We start from the raw sequence: 16,052 nt of genomic DNA, 5'->3' as shown, positions 1-16,052 counted from the left end.
CTTCTCCTGCATTTTAAAATACGTATAGACTGATGGCAACTGTTCAGTTTGAGAATAAGGTACCTCTGCTCTAATAATTGCACCCTGAAAGACACTTCCTGATAAGACTGAATATGAGAGTTGTTCACGTTGTTGCCATAAGCTATAACTGTGGGCTCATCACCTTCCTTACACATTCCCGTAGCCCTCAGAATATAAATTTACAAACATACTCTCAGAATTTGAGATCAGAAAGTGCCTAAATATTCCATAATGCTTGTGCTTTTATTAGTTGGTCAAATTTTTCTTCATTTTCATGATACACGTCAATCCCTTGACCTCTGCTTTAATTGTGAAGTTGGAATTGGAACTGGGACCCTTTCATTGACATCAGCAGGGACAGTTGCACCTGGGCTGATCATTCCTTTTAAATTTCTTTTGCAATTCTAAAAATTTAACTAGCCCAGAATAAAGTTCTTCTTTTTCCCAAAACAGGACAATAGGATAACAGGACAACAATAGGCCTGTAGTTACACTTAGCATGCTAATTTTTCTCCAGATGAGTTTGTCTTGTGTATTGCCTACTTTTCCAGCCTTGGGGATCATCTGTGAGACTGTAATGGGAAGATAGAGTGTCTCTTCAGGGAGTGAAAGTAGACACTCTAAGTCACTATGAGTCTTGGATCAATCACATCATGGTGGGGTCCTCTCATCCTCTGTCTCATCTGATCTTTTCCTTGTGTTCTGCTTCCTCCTCTGCTGGGTGCTCTTTATTGTATTCAGAACAATGATGGGTGGGGTGGTATGCATGCCAGAGAAATATTCTTAATGTGGAGTCCAGCTTGGCAGAAAGATACATAAGTAATTATCTGTTGAAATGTGTTTACTGTATTTGCTTTGGTCCCTCAATAGCAGAAGACAATTAAAATCAGGGAAGTCAATGTTGCTTGCATCCAAGTCATAGAAGATGGAGATCTGCACAAAACATTCCTAATAGCATACATTTTCTAAGCCTCAGGTAGTCCCTTGGACTATTTGATAATATTGAATAAAAGAGGGACAGGCCCTCTCCCTGAGGTTGAGAGGCTGATGTCCAGATTTCTTCAGGCCAACCCGTCAGGCTAGTATTTATGAGCATGTTGGCTGAATCTGGGCTATGTAGTATTTGGCCAGGCGTCTCCTCTAAGCACCATGTGATGTTCTTGTGGCTTTAAGTCATAATTACCCCTTTTTATGACTTTTTAATCATCATTATCCTTAATGACTTAATTATTAGATCATAATTATATATGTAACTTGCCTTGGGGCATGGCAGGAAGAATCTTGTGCATGTTTGAAGATGCAAAGCCTGCTTGAAGACTATCATAAAGCTCAGTGTGAGGGGAATCAGGGAATCCCCTTGCTACAGTTGTGTTTGTTGATAAAGAGATCTCTGGAATGAATTATTGCTAGAACCATGCCTGGGTGTTGCCTTGGAGTGAGCTAACTAGAGTGGTCCAAAACAGGGCCAGGGAGCAAGATAGCCATGAGTTAGGGCAGAGGAGCAGAGAACCAATACTCAAAACTCTCTGACTGCTTCTTTTACATTTAACAGTCTAGAGGTATCCTTAGTTCCCAGTCAATCCTGAAAAAAGTTGCTTAAAACCTCCTTATTGGATTAAAATCTGCTGCTTAGTGTCTTTTATGGAGCATTGATAATTACTTTTGAAAACCTGAAAACATTTTACTACATGTCCAGCTCTTTAAGATTTGGTACCTGTCAGATAAGGACTGATCTTATCCTTGAAGAGCTTTCTGTCAAAGTGAAGACATCACAAGAGCAAGAGTTGAAGAATTAGGTACAGATCATAGGTTATTTTGCAGTGTTTTAAAACTTGTTGAAAATTTGATATTAAGGTAACTACTGTTTTCTAACTGGGCACAGCAGGTATATATTCCCAGAAGTTTTTAGCTAATTAAGATTTAATTTCATTTGGACTCATGTCTCCTGTTTTCTTTGCCTTTTTTTTTTAACTTTTAATAAGTAAATGCTATTTCAAAATCTAAAAGGGGTTCACTTTTTAAATTAGATATTCTTCTATCAAATTTCTCAGCTGCATTTAAAGATTAACCTAGTAGTTGATACGAACTTAAGATCTCATTATTTTACTTGGTTCTTGTCTTTTCCCTTGTCTCTTAAACGGCATAGATTTGCTTGCCATTCCCTGACTGCCCTCCTGAACCTAGAGGATTTTGTTATGAATACCCCACCAAAAGGCAATGCCAGAGGCTTAAGTTCATGGTGTATTCATCAAATACCACCAACAGAGTAATTCCCAGATGGATGAGGAGGTCTCTCAGATCTGTCGTGCCATTATAAAATACTCTGTGTAAAACCTTATGGTTTATATGGCCAACTTAAGTCTTCTACTCTACAACACCATGACTGGTGGGTGATCCATCAGGCTTTCTGTGTTATCTGAAAACAGCTGCGGAATCTTGGGCTTGAGAGCAGATGTGGGAAACAGCAGGTAGAAGTCTGATCCATAAAAAATAGGTGTGAGACCAGCAGACTCGGAGATGAACAAATGCCGGGGTACTCTCTGAGCTGCTTCAGGAGTCCTCCTGTCCTTCGAGAAGCCTCGATGGCACCTGGTCTTCTGAACCCTGATGTCTGCATTGGATGGGCATTAGAGATCAGTAGATCATTTCACAGAGGTGACTGACCAGGTGATGATGGATCTGAAGTGTTCATTTGATCTTGGTATGCAGGCAGGCAGACAGAGCTGGAGTGGCACTGTCAGCTTAGGGATGAAAACTCTTTACAAAGGCCAGTTGGCCAGGGCATCTTCTATTTTGTTTTCAATAGGAAATGCAGGGTGAGGTTGACAAACTGTGTTTATGTTTATACATTATTGATAGCAATAGGATGTCATAGAAACAGGAAATGGAGTTTCTTAGAAAAGCACAGAAGTGCTTTTGTGTTTTAAGTGTGAAAAAATCATCCTATTAGAGCTAGAGATGAACTTTGTGATATACATACCTTACAGTATACATTTACTTCTCTAAACATCCGAAAGAGAGATCATTAATTCTCCCCTGCTGATGTCAGGGAGCGGACTTACTCTTTTATTGGCCTAGTGGTTGTGAATGTTAAAGCAGTGAAACCAAATGTAAATAATAAACATTTCATCCCCACACTTTAAGTTGCACCAGACAGGTTTTATTTTCAGACTGCTGAGTTGTTATTCTAAAGTGTCCTTAAATAGGTATAACTCCTGAAAGGAACTTTTGGGGCTTTGCTGTCATTGTAAACCACTGTGTGCATACTCTCAGGTGTTCACTGCAAGGTCAATTATGCTGACCCTTGTTCTCAGACCATCTGTTAGATATGCATATATTGCTCCAAGGATGTTGCTTCAGGGTGCTACAGAAGTAAGCAGAGAAATCACCTGTAGAAAATAAAAGTATAAACCTCTCTATTGTCATTCTCTTGCTTCATACCTCCTACAATGTAGTTTCAGTTTGCCTAGGACTTGTATCAAAATTTGGTCCCTCTGAACCTCTTCCTCATTTCTACTTCTCTGTCTGTTATCTCTGACCTGTTAGTTGCCTTTATTTGTGAAAATGCCTGTACGGGGAGTGGGAGTCTCTGTACAGGAGAGATGCTGGGTGAAGGCAGTTGTTCCAAGGAATTTTTACTGCTGAAAGTTCCTGCAAAAAGCTGCTGCATTTTTGATGAAGACAGGGAGAGGAAGGGAGGGTGATTACAGGTGTCTTTAAGCTATCTTGTGTCTCTGGCTTGGCCTTGGAGTTCCTTGCTGACCTTGAGGGACAGGATGTTTTCACAGTAAATTCTGGCCATACCCACCAGGTCACGAGTCTGGGACTTGGGCACAGAAATTATTCCCAGGGAGTTGTTTCTACTTGTTTCAAGGCCTCATCTCCCTGACAGGACATCAGAACTAGGAAGCAAGAAACATCTGAGCCCTGGAACTTGGCCAGGTGCTTGAACTTGAGGTATCTGTATTACTTTTAGCTAAGAACTTTTTTGAGTAGACTGGTTATGATTAAAATGTCCAGAAAAGGCCAAAGGCTAATTTACATTTTAGGTGAATATATTTGGTTGTGAGACTAGTTTTTTCTGTCATTCCGTTACAGACCAAGTCATGCCTACAGTTCCACTGACTGCTTATGTTGGCAGTCTAGCCTGGTGTCTGAAGTGCAAAGATGAAACTCATCTTGCATTTTCCACTTCTGTCACAAAGCCTGCCTACCTCAAAGAAGTGTCGTGATGATTTGGATGGAGCTCTCCAGGAGGACTTGAAGATGATCCTGTGGTAAGGACCGCTTCAGCAAATGTCCTTGCATGAATTCAGCTTTAAGTGGCCAGGTCTGTAATATGTATTTGCTCTTTGACCTCTGAGAATGCAGCAGTCACTAGACAAACTGAGTATTTTCTCATCTAACAAATGTTTTATGATGCTATTTTTACCATTATAAGGCTGCATCGGATCTCCCTGATGTCTTGTAGCTGCTCTGCTGCTACCATCCACCCTACAGACACTTGAATTATATTGCTGTAGGACTCTACAGTACTGGATGAGAAAAAAAGGAAATGTTTAAACTACAAGCTATGTTATTGCTCTTCCGTGTGGAAATATCTAACATCTTGTTCTGACCAAAGAGTAATTGCCAGCTGGTGCTACCTTGTCTGTTGCAGCAGGAGTACAGAAGCATGTCCAGCAGGAGCAGATAAGGCTCTTTAACTTGTCGAAGACGTTATGAGAGACTGCAAGGCTAAGGATGTTGATATCCTCTGCAGTCACATCTTCCTTTTGAGAAATTTTAGCCTTGATGTGCATAATACAACAAATGTCTACTCAGTTAACACAAGTTGGTGCAAGCTGTGCATACCCTTGAGTCCCGGAGTGATTTAGCAACAGTGCCATGTGTATTGGAGAAAATGAGAACCTATTATAATTTTCTTCTTCATCTGTTTTGCTTGCAACCCATTCAGGATTCAGCAGTCTGGATACTCACCGTGCTTTGCAGTTGTACCTCCCTTTCTTACCGTACAGTAGAAGAGGATGAAGTGTCAGATTGAATGTAGACGTTGAACTGGTGATGTTGAATCTATCCTCTTGGTATCTGCTTCCTTCCTTGGCTTTGTGAGCTGTTTCAGACATCTAACTTGAACAGGTAGTGATCTTCAGATGTACTTAAACGCCAGCGTTTCACAGTGTGGAAGCAAGGCCCTTGCTACAATAATAGGTATGAAGGATGGCATCTACTCCCTGGTCAGAGCTCCCCCTCTCCCTCCTCCTCTCTCTCCTCCTTCTCCTTCCCTCCTCCCTTTTTTCTTTCCCTTTCTTCTCCTTAACCATGAGACCTCTTTTATCTTTCTGTTCAGCTTGCCTTATTTCTCTGTAGAAAGCAGCAAGGACTTGTAAAAGTCACAAGTGAAGTAAAGGCTTGTGAATGCTATTACATGCCTCTGTAATTAAAGTTTGATTATCGTTCCAGTTGTGCCCTCATTAACGGTTATGTAAACACAGATGGATGTGAAGACAAGCAGACACAGAGCTCCCATTATTGTAGATAAATATGAATTACAGGAATCCAGAGAGAGGTCTTGCTCTCTGGATCAGGGGCCATGTAGGTTAGGCTCCTTAGAAGTTGGAGTTACACAAACAGATGCAAAGGAAGCACTGAAACCAAAGAAACACCAATTTCTTCATACTTGGGCTAGCTAAAGCTGTTGCTCAGCAAAACAGCCATCCTCTCAGTGGTTTTCCATCCTTCCAGGCATTAGATATTACAACTGTGAACTAGAGAAGGGTAACAAGGCAGCTGTGCTCTTTGGGAGGTTGGGGCAGAGCCTTTCAAAGACTAAGCAATTCAAAGGTGTGTTCTTCTCTCAAAACTTCACCCAAAAATGTTTGTTTGTGATTTTTATCTGCCTTTTGCTGGCAGTGCTCCTCCTGCTGCGTGCCGTTAACAGCAGCGTCCCTCCTCTGCGCTGGGCCGTGGCGTGGCTAAGAACTGGACTCGTGGATATTGTGGTTCGCATTTGCTAAAGCTAAGAGTATGCCTGCCCTTCAGCCAAGGGTGTGTTTGTAGCTTGTGTAGACATTCCCTAGAGAACTTCAAGCCAGGTAGACAGAGGTGTGGATAGCAGTTTAGCCACCGCAGCCTGGAGCGCAGTAGAGGCACAGCACCCAGTTGGGTTGGCCCACCTCTTGGGCAGGTTTTTCAGCCTGCGCGGAGCTCTCGGTTTGCTGCAGCAAGTAGACGATTAGGCTATCTAATTTAAGGGTAGCTGAAGTGTAAACTTAGGAGATGAAGCAGCAGTCTGGCTGGTGTGAGGGCTGGCTCTGGAGGTGGCTGGTTGGTTCTGCCTCCATCACTCCACTCGCAGAGCTTCGGCAGAGTCTTGTCATGCTCTGAATCTCTGACTCTGCAGATTGGATTTTGTGTATTTTTCTAAATTTCATCAATCCAGCTTAGCACTTAGTGTGATGTTTCAAGCATTCTGCTATTTGATGGAAACTTCTGATGCCAGTAGCTGTTACACTAACTGTTGCTTTATTTCAAAAAATATTTTTAATGATTATGTGATAATTAATTTAATAATGTGTACTGAGTGACCTCAAATTGCCATATAATTGCTGTGTCATGAGTGTCTTATTAAATCTAAGTTAGATTCTTGTTTGCAATATTTGAGAAAATTGACCTGATTTTTCTTTTTCTATGTAATTTTCAAGAAAACAAAAGTTCCTCTCTGTGTGGATTACAGATCTGCTCGTAGAATCATCTTACAAATACTTATATAATGACCTTCACTGGGAATTATGTTATTTCCCTGAACATTGCACCATGCTGAAACTTGGAACTGTGCAGAGTTCTCAAGTGCAAAGTCTCTGGTGAAATAATACTTTATCTGAAGAAAAGACAATGAACTGCCCCAATTTTAACTGCAATCTAAGACTGATCAATTTAATTGGAGTTTATTTAGGGCATATCCTCACAAACCTTCCATCATCTGAGTTGTCCTATTGATTTATGGCTTACTCTTGTGTTAAAAGGCCTGAAATATCTTCCTTTTGTGTTTTGTTACATTTCTCCAAATGAAGATGTTTTTTGTTTGAGGTGTTTCCCTTTTAGTTTTGTCTGGCATAGTGACACTAGTCTGGACCTATCTGCGGGTGTAAGTTATTTTCAGATAGCCAAAGGAATTTACTGTCTCACCTGAAAGAATTTCAGCTTGAAGAATATGAGTTGTTAAGCATTGTCAAGAAATTCTTCTGTTCCTTGGGTGTGTATACATGCAAGAAATGTGTAAGCTAAATATGGTGCTATTTATCAAGTTCTAGCCATGTGTACTGGCCTTTTTTCTCTTTATGTGCTGTGAAACCCAAGTATAGAACCTGCAATGCACCATGGTAAGCAGTTCTGGTAAATAAGCTGCATTTGGTCTGCATATTCTATCTTAAAAATTAGTGGAAAGTACCAAGAAAGTATGATTAATCTGTTCTTAGGAATATCTACCAAGTTCTGGGTCTTTTATATGTCCTCTTCCATCACAAAAATACAGTATGGCAATCAGTGAATCAGAGTTTCTGTGCAATGCATGTGAGACTGTTACTTTGGAATAAAGCCTCGTATGCTTAAAATATTGTTGAATAAATTATACATGATATTTACAGAAAAATAGATTTAAACTTTTTTCATCTGTATTGTTCATCCATTTGAGACATCAGTGTTGATCAATATTTGAAATAGACTTAAATAAACTACATTTTTAAGCTCATCTTGCAAAGAGCTGACTTGTTGCCACAATATTAATCTATTAGCTGCTCACCCTACAGTGCCATAAATGTCTGAATTCTCGGTTCATTACGCAGTATTTAACCTTGTTGATGTCAATGGAGCTGCTTATTGGGCTGCAAAAGTAGAATCATGTAGTCATGTAAATTTTATTTAAGTACTTTTTTATACAGTGCTAGATTTGAAAAGAAATACAAATGCAAGCCATGCACAGAACTGAGCAGGTGGTTCTACAATAGCAAACTCAGATAAGAAGCTAGAATGTGAGTATTGTGAACTTGTGTTCATATATTAAATGAAAACATATGGCATAGTCCTAGGAGGTGTTTGGTCAGATAGCAAGTCTGTTCACTGCTGTCGCAGGCAGCTTGCAATATAATCTCAACATACTTCTGAGTTTCGAGCTCCAACGCAAAAGTATTTAAATTGTTCTCAGTGCAGCAGTAGGCAGGAAAAATCATAAGAAAGCTGTGTGAGGAGCAAGGCTGAGATGGTGCTGGAGGGAGCACTGATTTGTATCCTGAATCGGAGGAGAGAGACGAGAAAATAGGGAAAGGGGGCACTGGTGCAGATGGTGAAAATGCCGTTTCCCAAAAATCCATCATCAGAGTTGCTCTGCTGTGCTATCAGCTGATTTCTCTTGCTTTGCCTTTGCTTTCACTAACAACTTTGAGCTAGATTTAAAGTCCTCTGAAGTTAAAGGGTTTTTTCCTTCTTTGCTAGTCTTTGTGTCTGACTCCTAAGGGAAAGACTGGGTATTTTTTGTCTTCTGCCTGCAGCATCTAACTTGCTTTTGCAAATGAGTTTGATTCAGTGCCTGAGGGTCTGTTCAGTCTTCCTGCCAAAAAGCCCACTGAAGCCAGAGGTGGGTGAATTTTTCCGATGAACGGTTTGCTTTGAGAAAGATGCAAGTTTGGTCTTTCCAAATGTATTTGTATTTCAGAGCTGAATTTGGTAAGTAACAGTGATGAACTAAACACACACACACACAAAATATTACTGAGGTGTTTCCCTCCAACATTTCTAAAACAAAGACCCTTGATTCTCTAGCGCTAGAATGCTGAGAGTCCCTTTAGTACAGTTTGGAGGTCTTGCAAGGGCAGAAAGGCAATCACCACCCTCACCGTGAGGCTGAGGACCTGAGACCCCTTGGGTTTGAACTGCTTTCCATCTTGATTTAGAGCAGAGACCTGAACTATGCTCCTGTTCTCAGAAATGTGCCTTCCTTGCTGATTTGCAGAACATACCACCACAGGTACTTTTCACACTCCGCCGAAGCTGGTTTGCTTCATGTAAGCAGTTAAACACTTGCTGGGCTGATGGGAGAAATTCCATAGCTGGTACTTAAAAACCTCAGTGCTGCTCCTGGGCTTGCCCTTGCTTCTGCCAGCTCACGAAGTGGAGACATGATGCCTGTGAGGACAGAAGCAATCTGGCCGATGGCTGGAGGGAAAGCTCGCTCCAGGTGCCGGGTCTGGCTGGTGGAATTTTGTACCAGCCCTGCCAGGGGAACAGAGCAGCTCATCCCTGACCTGTCCTGGGGACAGGCTGTAAAAGTGTCCCCCTCACCAGGCTTGAGGGCATGTATTGCTTCTTATTGTTTTGTGAATCCGGGTCTGTGTTTCAAATAATGATCCCATAAATGAGAGATGTGGATGGCCAGGCACTCCAGTTAACTTCAAGTTAACGACAGGTCAACAGACAGTTATTATCATGGAGTCCTATGAGTATAGTGGTTATTTTTTGTTTGATCCCTTATGCTGAAGCAGGGCATCTGAGGCTAAGGCATATTCATTTATTTTAGCGGGCTTTCAGCTCCTACAAGGAGATTGATATTAATATGAGAAGGGAAACAGAGACATTAAATGAGGTCAAGGCAGCTGTACATAAGCATTAGATAACACATTAATTTAAAATGATGAATGAAATAGTTAAAGTATTTTAATGGTCAACTACTGCACAGACACAGACTGTCCCTTGAAGTATGGGGCCTGTGAAACTGTGAGTATTGCTGGCAGCCTGGTGCACGGGAGGTATGAGGGGCAGCAGCAGGTACACAGAGGAGCTTTTTCACACCCAATTCAAAGAGATAAAACTCCTGCTGTCCTTGTACAAACCAGTGTGGGCTGGGTGGGGGAGGAAGCCAAAAAATGAGAAATAGGTGGCTTTCACAAAAAAAGTGAGAAAAGACAAAAAATAATAGTTTCATACATGTTAAAACATAATGACCCAGTTAACTGACAACAGCTGGAAAGACTGGATTCAAATATTTTTCTCTCCAATGTCCCTTTGTGATGAATACTTTAGAATAAATTATGCAAGATAACGATAGTTACAGAAGTGTGACTTGTATTTAATAGAGCTTCTGCTTGGGTGTCAGATGTAGGGAACCAGCGCTCTGAAATAATAGGTACGTGATTGTTCTATAACAACTGTAGAGTCTGATTCTGCAAATCCTATGCAAATCCTAAGCCATGTGAGAGTGGAACTACTCTTCTGAACACAATATATGAGTTCAGCAATATAGATTTAACATGCATAATTATCAGACCCTTTGTCTGTGTTATAATTTTAAATGTTACATCTCCATTTTGGTTTAAAACTGTGGAAATTTACAGAAAAATTTCATGCATATCTTGGGGCAGAAATAATGATTGTGTTCTGCTGCAATAAAAATAGGTTTTTTCCTTTTATAGCTGTAGCTTCATGAGCTTTCATTAAAAAAAAATCAAAATCTTGTTTTTTGTCAAAGATAGTTTTTAACTTTCCTTTTTAAAATCTATTCAGAAAACCCGATGCCACATAAGGTAGAACACATTAAAGAAAGTTAGTCTTTCTCTTTTCCTTTCCCTCCCTCTCTTTTTTTCAAAGAAGTAACTTAAAATATGTGTGCTGTGTAAGAACGTGTGCTGAAGTTTCATGTTTCAGGTAATCTTCTTTAAAATAATGGGAGTCTAGATTGCATCAGTTAGTTTAAAAACTGCTATGCTATTGGTAGGGACAAAATGGGATTAGAGCCAAAATTTGACTGTGTTACTGCCAAAGTCTGTATCAGATTTAAGACACATGCTTCTGCAAGCTTCCATGAAGGTTGTGAAAAAAGTTTTAATACAGAGTTGGATTACAGCTCTCGAGCTCAAAACATTGGCCATTACACTACCATCTTAAAAGCCTGCTGTAACACAGAGCACAGAGTAGAGCAGATTTCTTACATTTTCTGGACCACAGATGGATTTTGGATGCTTCTTTGTGTCTTGATGGAAGATATATTAACTTCATTAACTGGAATCCATACCTGATCACTTGTGAGCGTGTATGTTTATACATACAGATATATATCTATTTAAACCCTTATCATGATTTTCTTTCAAGTGTATCTAAAATCTGCTCTAAGAAATTATATTCTCTAGATGAACTTAAAATTGTTTTGAGCAGCGAAGAGCCAGATATTTACTCTCGGATGTTGGAATCCTTTGTGAGTTTGTAAGAGAAATTGTGGAAGCTTTTCTCTTCTGTACTGGTGATAGAGAAATGCATTTTGAAACAGACGCCTCTAGCTGTATGACGACGACTGCGTAGTAACCTGTGGATTTTGAACACCAGAATGTACAAAACGTGGGCAACTGTGAATATATTCATAGTTTCTTTTCTACATCTGCTGCAGGGATCTGACTATGAGAATGGGTCTGTGAAGGTAGGTGATCTTTATTTACTGTCATTCTTAATCCAAATTGCCAGAATTACATACATTTCACTTGCAAGGTGGTGGTCTTTTTGCTGTTTTGGTGCTTGGGTTTTTTTGTGATGGTTTAGTTGCACAGATGTTTAGCAGTCACAGAGGAAAGAATCTATAAAGAAGTTCAATCCATATTCACTGTTAAATATTTTATGTCTTTGTACTAGTTATTATTAGGTACTTGTATACTTTGTTCTTAAATTAAACTTTTAGTGTCAGTCATGCAAAATAAAAGCAAAATCTAAACAAAAATGCAAGTCAGAGCATCTAGAATACTTGTTAAATACACTTTTTTATTTCAGGTATTTATAATTGCAGGAATTGGTATCCTGGTATTGAAAATTTTCCTCTAAAAACACGTGTTCATCAGTTGTTCACTTGTTTGCCAGAAATCAGAGAAATGTTTTTCTTTTGTTTTATTAGGAGATGTTATCCAGGACTTTAAAATAAGCAGCAACTAGTAATAATAGAGCACATTGCCTGGCAATTAACCTGTCTACTGAATATAATACATGCAACAAAAGTTAAGCTGAAGCCTCACCTTGAGAGTAGGATTTTTCAGATCTGACTTTCTGAGACAATGTGAGAATATCCAGGACAATCATTTAGGAAAATCAGAACAAAAACTGGAACAAGTTTCTACATGTGCAGTGTGTCCAAAAAGGATTAATTCAGTGTGTGGTCCACAACAAATTATTTGTTTTTCACTAACAGAGCAAAACAAGCTATTACTTTTGTTTTCACTTTAGAAAACCTCCAGCTTGCAGGAGATGACCACACACTAGTCTGTAAACTGCACCGCATGCTGACCTGTGTTTGAGAAAAGAAATGCTAAGTTACGTGCTTAATTGCAGACTGCTGTTGCCAGCATGAGAAGTTAGCAGTGGTGAGCAATGTGTGCCTCAGGGTGACTAACAGCTAACCCCTTTGCCTGCTCACCATTCACGGGCTTTTAATTTACAACCTCAGCAATCAGTTCTTTGAAGGCATCAGGACCAGAGTAATCAGTCTTGTATACATTACCTTTATGCACTGCATGACAAATCACTGGTTTCTTGCATGTAGGAATCTCACTATTTAAACCAGAAAGCATTTTCTAATATAGAATATGAACCTTTGTATAATTGGCAGTGATGATAATTCTGTCCTCACATGGGATACAAGTTTATTCAGCTTAATAGTAAACTACTAGTTAGTCCTTTAATTAAATTTTGAAGCCACATGCACTTTGCCTAGAATAAATGCAAGAGCTTTTCTTGCTAATTTATACTGGTTTATAGTTTATTCACTGTGATAGGATTGCCCATCCAACATATGTACATCTGTAATTGTTTTCATTGAAATCTGGCTACCACTCTCAAGCAGCCAGCTTAGCCACAGGGTACTGTATATAATAACAAATCACTGTTAGTTTCCCAAAGGTATTATTGTGTAGATCACTCTAAAAAGGGCTGTGTTTCACATGCATTGGCCGCTGATTGCCACATGGAAAAGACTGGTTTTCCGCTTGTTCTGTCTCTTTCTGCGTAGACAGAGATTTTTGGCTAAGCTGTTGATTATTTTTCTTTTAATTTTTTACATAGTATGTTAGATTTCTGGGTTGTTTTAGCATGTATGACCTGTGGACTTTCATGTGTGTACATATAACCCCCAAAAAAGTCCTTCATGTTATAGTGTTTAATTGTACACAGGGTTATGCCTATTCTTACCAATCGCATTTCAAGTTCAATTTGCAGAACACAGAAACAATGTATTGCATTCGCCTACCATACCATATTTTTTTGATGTTCTTTAAGATCAATGGTAGTATTGCCTGGATAAAAAACACAAGGTCAGGATGCAGGTAATATGCAATTAATGAGACCCAAGGAGGGTTAACACCAGCAGCCTGCTGTCCTCCCATGATACGTGTTCACATAGCTGAGCTCTGCCCAGGAGACCTGAAGTTTTAAGTCTGTTGATGCTGTAAACAATCAGGTGTTATCAGTGTGGTATCATGCGATAGAGTTTCAGGGGGCTAAGGATTTAAATACTCTCTTACCCCGCTCCCGCAAATATCCTAACTAATGCCGTGAATGTTAAAAAGCTTACATACAAGCTGCCATGGTTCAGCAAGGATCGCCATTGTGCTTGGCTTTTTCCAACGCTTCAGAAACGCCATGCTCTTCTGGATATAGGGCTCCCTTTTCCCCCATGTGCACACCAAGGCCGGTTTCCCCTGCCTGTCAGGCCCAGCTCCTCCTTGTCTCCCAATTCCTGACCTGTTCCAGTCCCAGCACTTTGACCTGTGTTCCCTCCCCTCCAGGACTCAGGGTCTTGGTTTCCCTACTAGGCTCCCGTTTTTGGTCTCTGTGTGCCGTCCTCCTTCCCACTTGCTTCCTCTTGGGTGGGGATGTCCTGCTTCTCTCTCAGACCCCCAGGAGGTCTGTCCAAGTTCCTCAGAGACAGCCCTACCAGACCCTTTTGCTTTCCAGTCCTGTCTGACCACGGTCCCCCCTTCCCTCCTCCATCCCTAGCTTCTTGCTTTGTCTCTGTGGTCATGACTTCCCGGCTTTCTTTCTCCTCACCCCAGTTTCTAGCTCTGGTCTCCCCAGATGCTGTCTGTCTCCTCGGCCAGGTCTTGCCTTCTTCCATCAGTGTTCATCTCCTTCCCCTTCCACAGGCAAATCTGGCAGCTTCCCTTCGCCAGTTGCCCGACGCCTGTGGTCTGAGGGCGAGGAAGGGCAGGTCTCTGCTCTCAGCCCCATGGGCTGGACCGGCGGTGGCCTGCACCCGCATCCTGCTCTGCTCCCAGATGGAGTGGGGTCAGCACAGGTCCCATCTGCTGAGCGCCTAGCTGCTAAACTCTGGCAGGTCTCTGCTGTTGCTTTCGGAGGTTTTTACGTTTGGGTGGATTTTTGCCGCAACAGCAGTAGACGTATCTGGGCCAATGAAGGTTCCTCAGGTGTCAAAACTTCACATCTGTGACCCACAGCAGGGAAACGCCAGACGTTTTCAAAGACGAGATTGCCAGGAAATGTTTTTGCGTGGATAAAGAAGGACCTTCATCCTCAACTGCAGTCAAACCGTCTTGACAGTGAAAGCAAAAAAATTATTAAAATCGTTTTGAGGCAGACATCTGGCGTGGAAAGTTTCAGCCTGAACATCTAACGTCTGGCAGTGTTATAAACAACTGGAAAACAGTCTCATGATGGGAAGCGGTGGGCAGCCTCAGACTGGGACAGCGCAGCCGTGCAGGTGTCCGGCAGGGCTCCTTAGCTGAACTTGCATCAAGGCTGGCAGCAAGCCCTCTGCCTCGCACGCCAGTTGCTTGGTTCATGATGCCAGCCTGACATATGAAGTCCTCATTGAACAGCTAGATTTCCACATGGGTTTTCTGAAGACTGAGCATTTTTTTTTATTATTTTTTTTATTTTTTCATCAGGAAGTACTTTAAAAATTCCATGTTGAAGTTTTCTCCTGACAGTCTCTTACGTTTTGGAACCCCTCAGCTAGGGAACCGCAAACTTCACTGTCTCTTTTCCTGTCTCTCCCCCACACATTTTTCCTCTCCTAGAGCAACAACAGACATAGGCTACTTTTTCCAGAATTTTAAAATTAGATGCGAAGAGCTATGTCCTATATTCACCAGAGCTGAGTGAATTTTTTGCCAAGAAAAGCCAAAGATCTGTCAGAGCTGCTTCTGCTTTCCAACACTAAAACTGCCTCTCTAATGAGGTTGCAAGGTCTTGATCTCTGAGAATTTGAGTCTCATCGCTTTCTGCCCTATTCTGCCCCTTATGTTGTTAATAAAGTGTTAGGGGGAAGGCAAGAGAAAGGGACAATCGGTAACGCCCAAGGTATAAACAGACTCACAGCCTTTTCTTTTTGCAGAGGTCTTCTCCCCATGGTGAACTCTCCTTGTGGGTTCATTAGAGAGAAACCCACAACTGATAGGCCTGAGGAGTATCACTGAACTAGAAATCTGCTTTCTGATCAGAAGACCAAGGGGTTAGACATGCTTAGCCCAGGAGGCAAACATGGCTGCTCTCTGTTACGTGCACTCCTTTTCGACAGCTAAACCTTTTTTACTTCTGCACTAAACATTGGTACAGCCTTGAGTGGTCGTTTTTGCTCTAACAGATCTTAGATTCAGTGATCTCATATTGCCAGTGTGAACTGGACAGAGGTGGCAGCCACTTTCCAAACACAGCTGGTACATCGTCCTTGTCTGCTGGTGAAACAGCACTTCCCCATGATTCTCAGGCCCTGGACCACCTAAGTGGAGAATGCTGTGCCCTTGGAAAGGCATGGAAATACTGGAGAGCCATCACACCACGAGCAGAAGGAATCGGGAGGCTCTTTGCATCTCTCCCTTCTCAGAGCCAGCTGCAGTCTGTCTGTCTGTACAGCCAAAACAGAGCTCTGCAAAGAAACCTGAGCAGCAGAGCTGGATGTAAGCTTTTGTCTCGTTAATTACCACTGACACTGTTTTTCTGATAGACCTACACAGCTCTCTAGTAACTGCTTGCAAATGTTGCTTAGTTTC

The 16,052-nt window shown here is 41.3% G+C and overlaps 1 protein-coding gene across 1 annotated transcript in view; it reads left to right on the top strand.

The window, feature by feature from the left end:
* The first annotated feature begins 10,873 nt into the window (after window positions 1-10,873).
* The window catches only part of VEGFD (vascular endothelial growth factor D), a 31,811-nt gene continuing 26,632 nt past the window's right edge, over window positions 10,874-16,052 (top strand). Inside the window, exon 1 of the mRNA XM_049834182.1 lies at window positions 10,874-11,482. Within this exon, the coding sequence (XP_049690139.1) occupies window positions 11,393-11,482 (90 nt within the window). The 5' untranslated portion in view covers window positions 10,874-11,392. The remainder of the gene's footprint in view (window positions 11,483-16,052) is intronic.

The sequence above is a fragment of the Accipiter gentilis genome, chromosome 31 (assembly GCF_929443795.1).
Source record: "Accipiter gentilis chromosome 31, bAccGen1.1, whole genome shotgun sequence".
Classification (NCBI taxonomy): domain Eukaryota; kingdom Metazoa; phylum Chordata; class Aves; order Accipitriformes; family Accipitridae; genus Astur; species Astur gentilis.
This window is presented reverse-complemented; position numbering and strand designations above follow the sequence as displayed.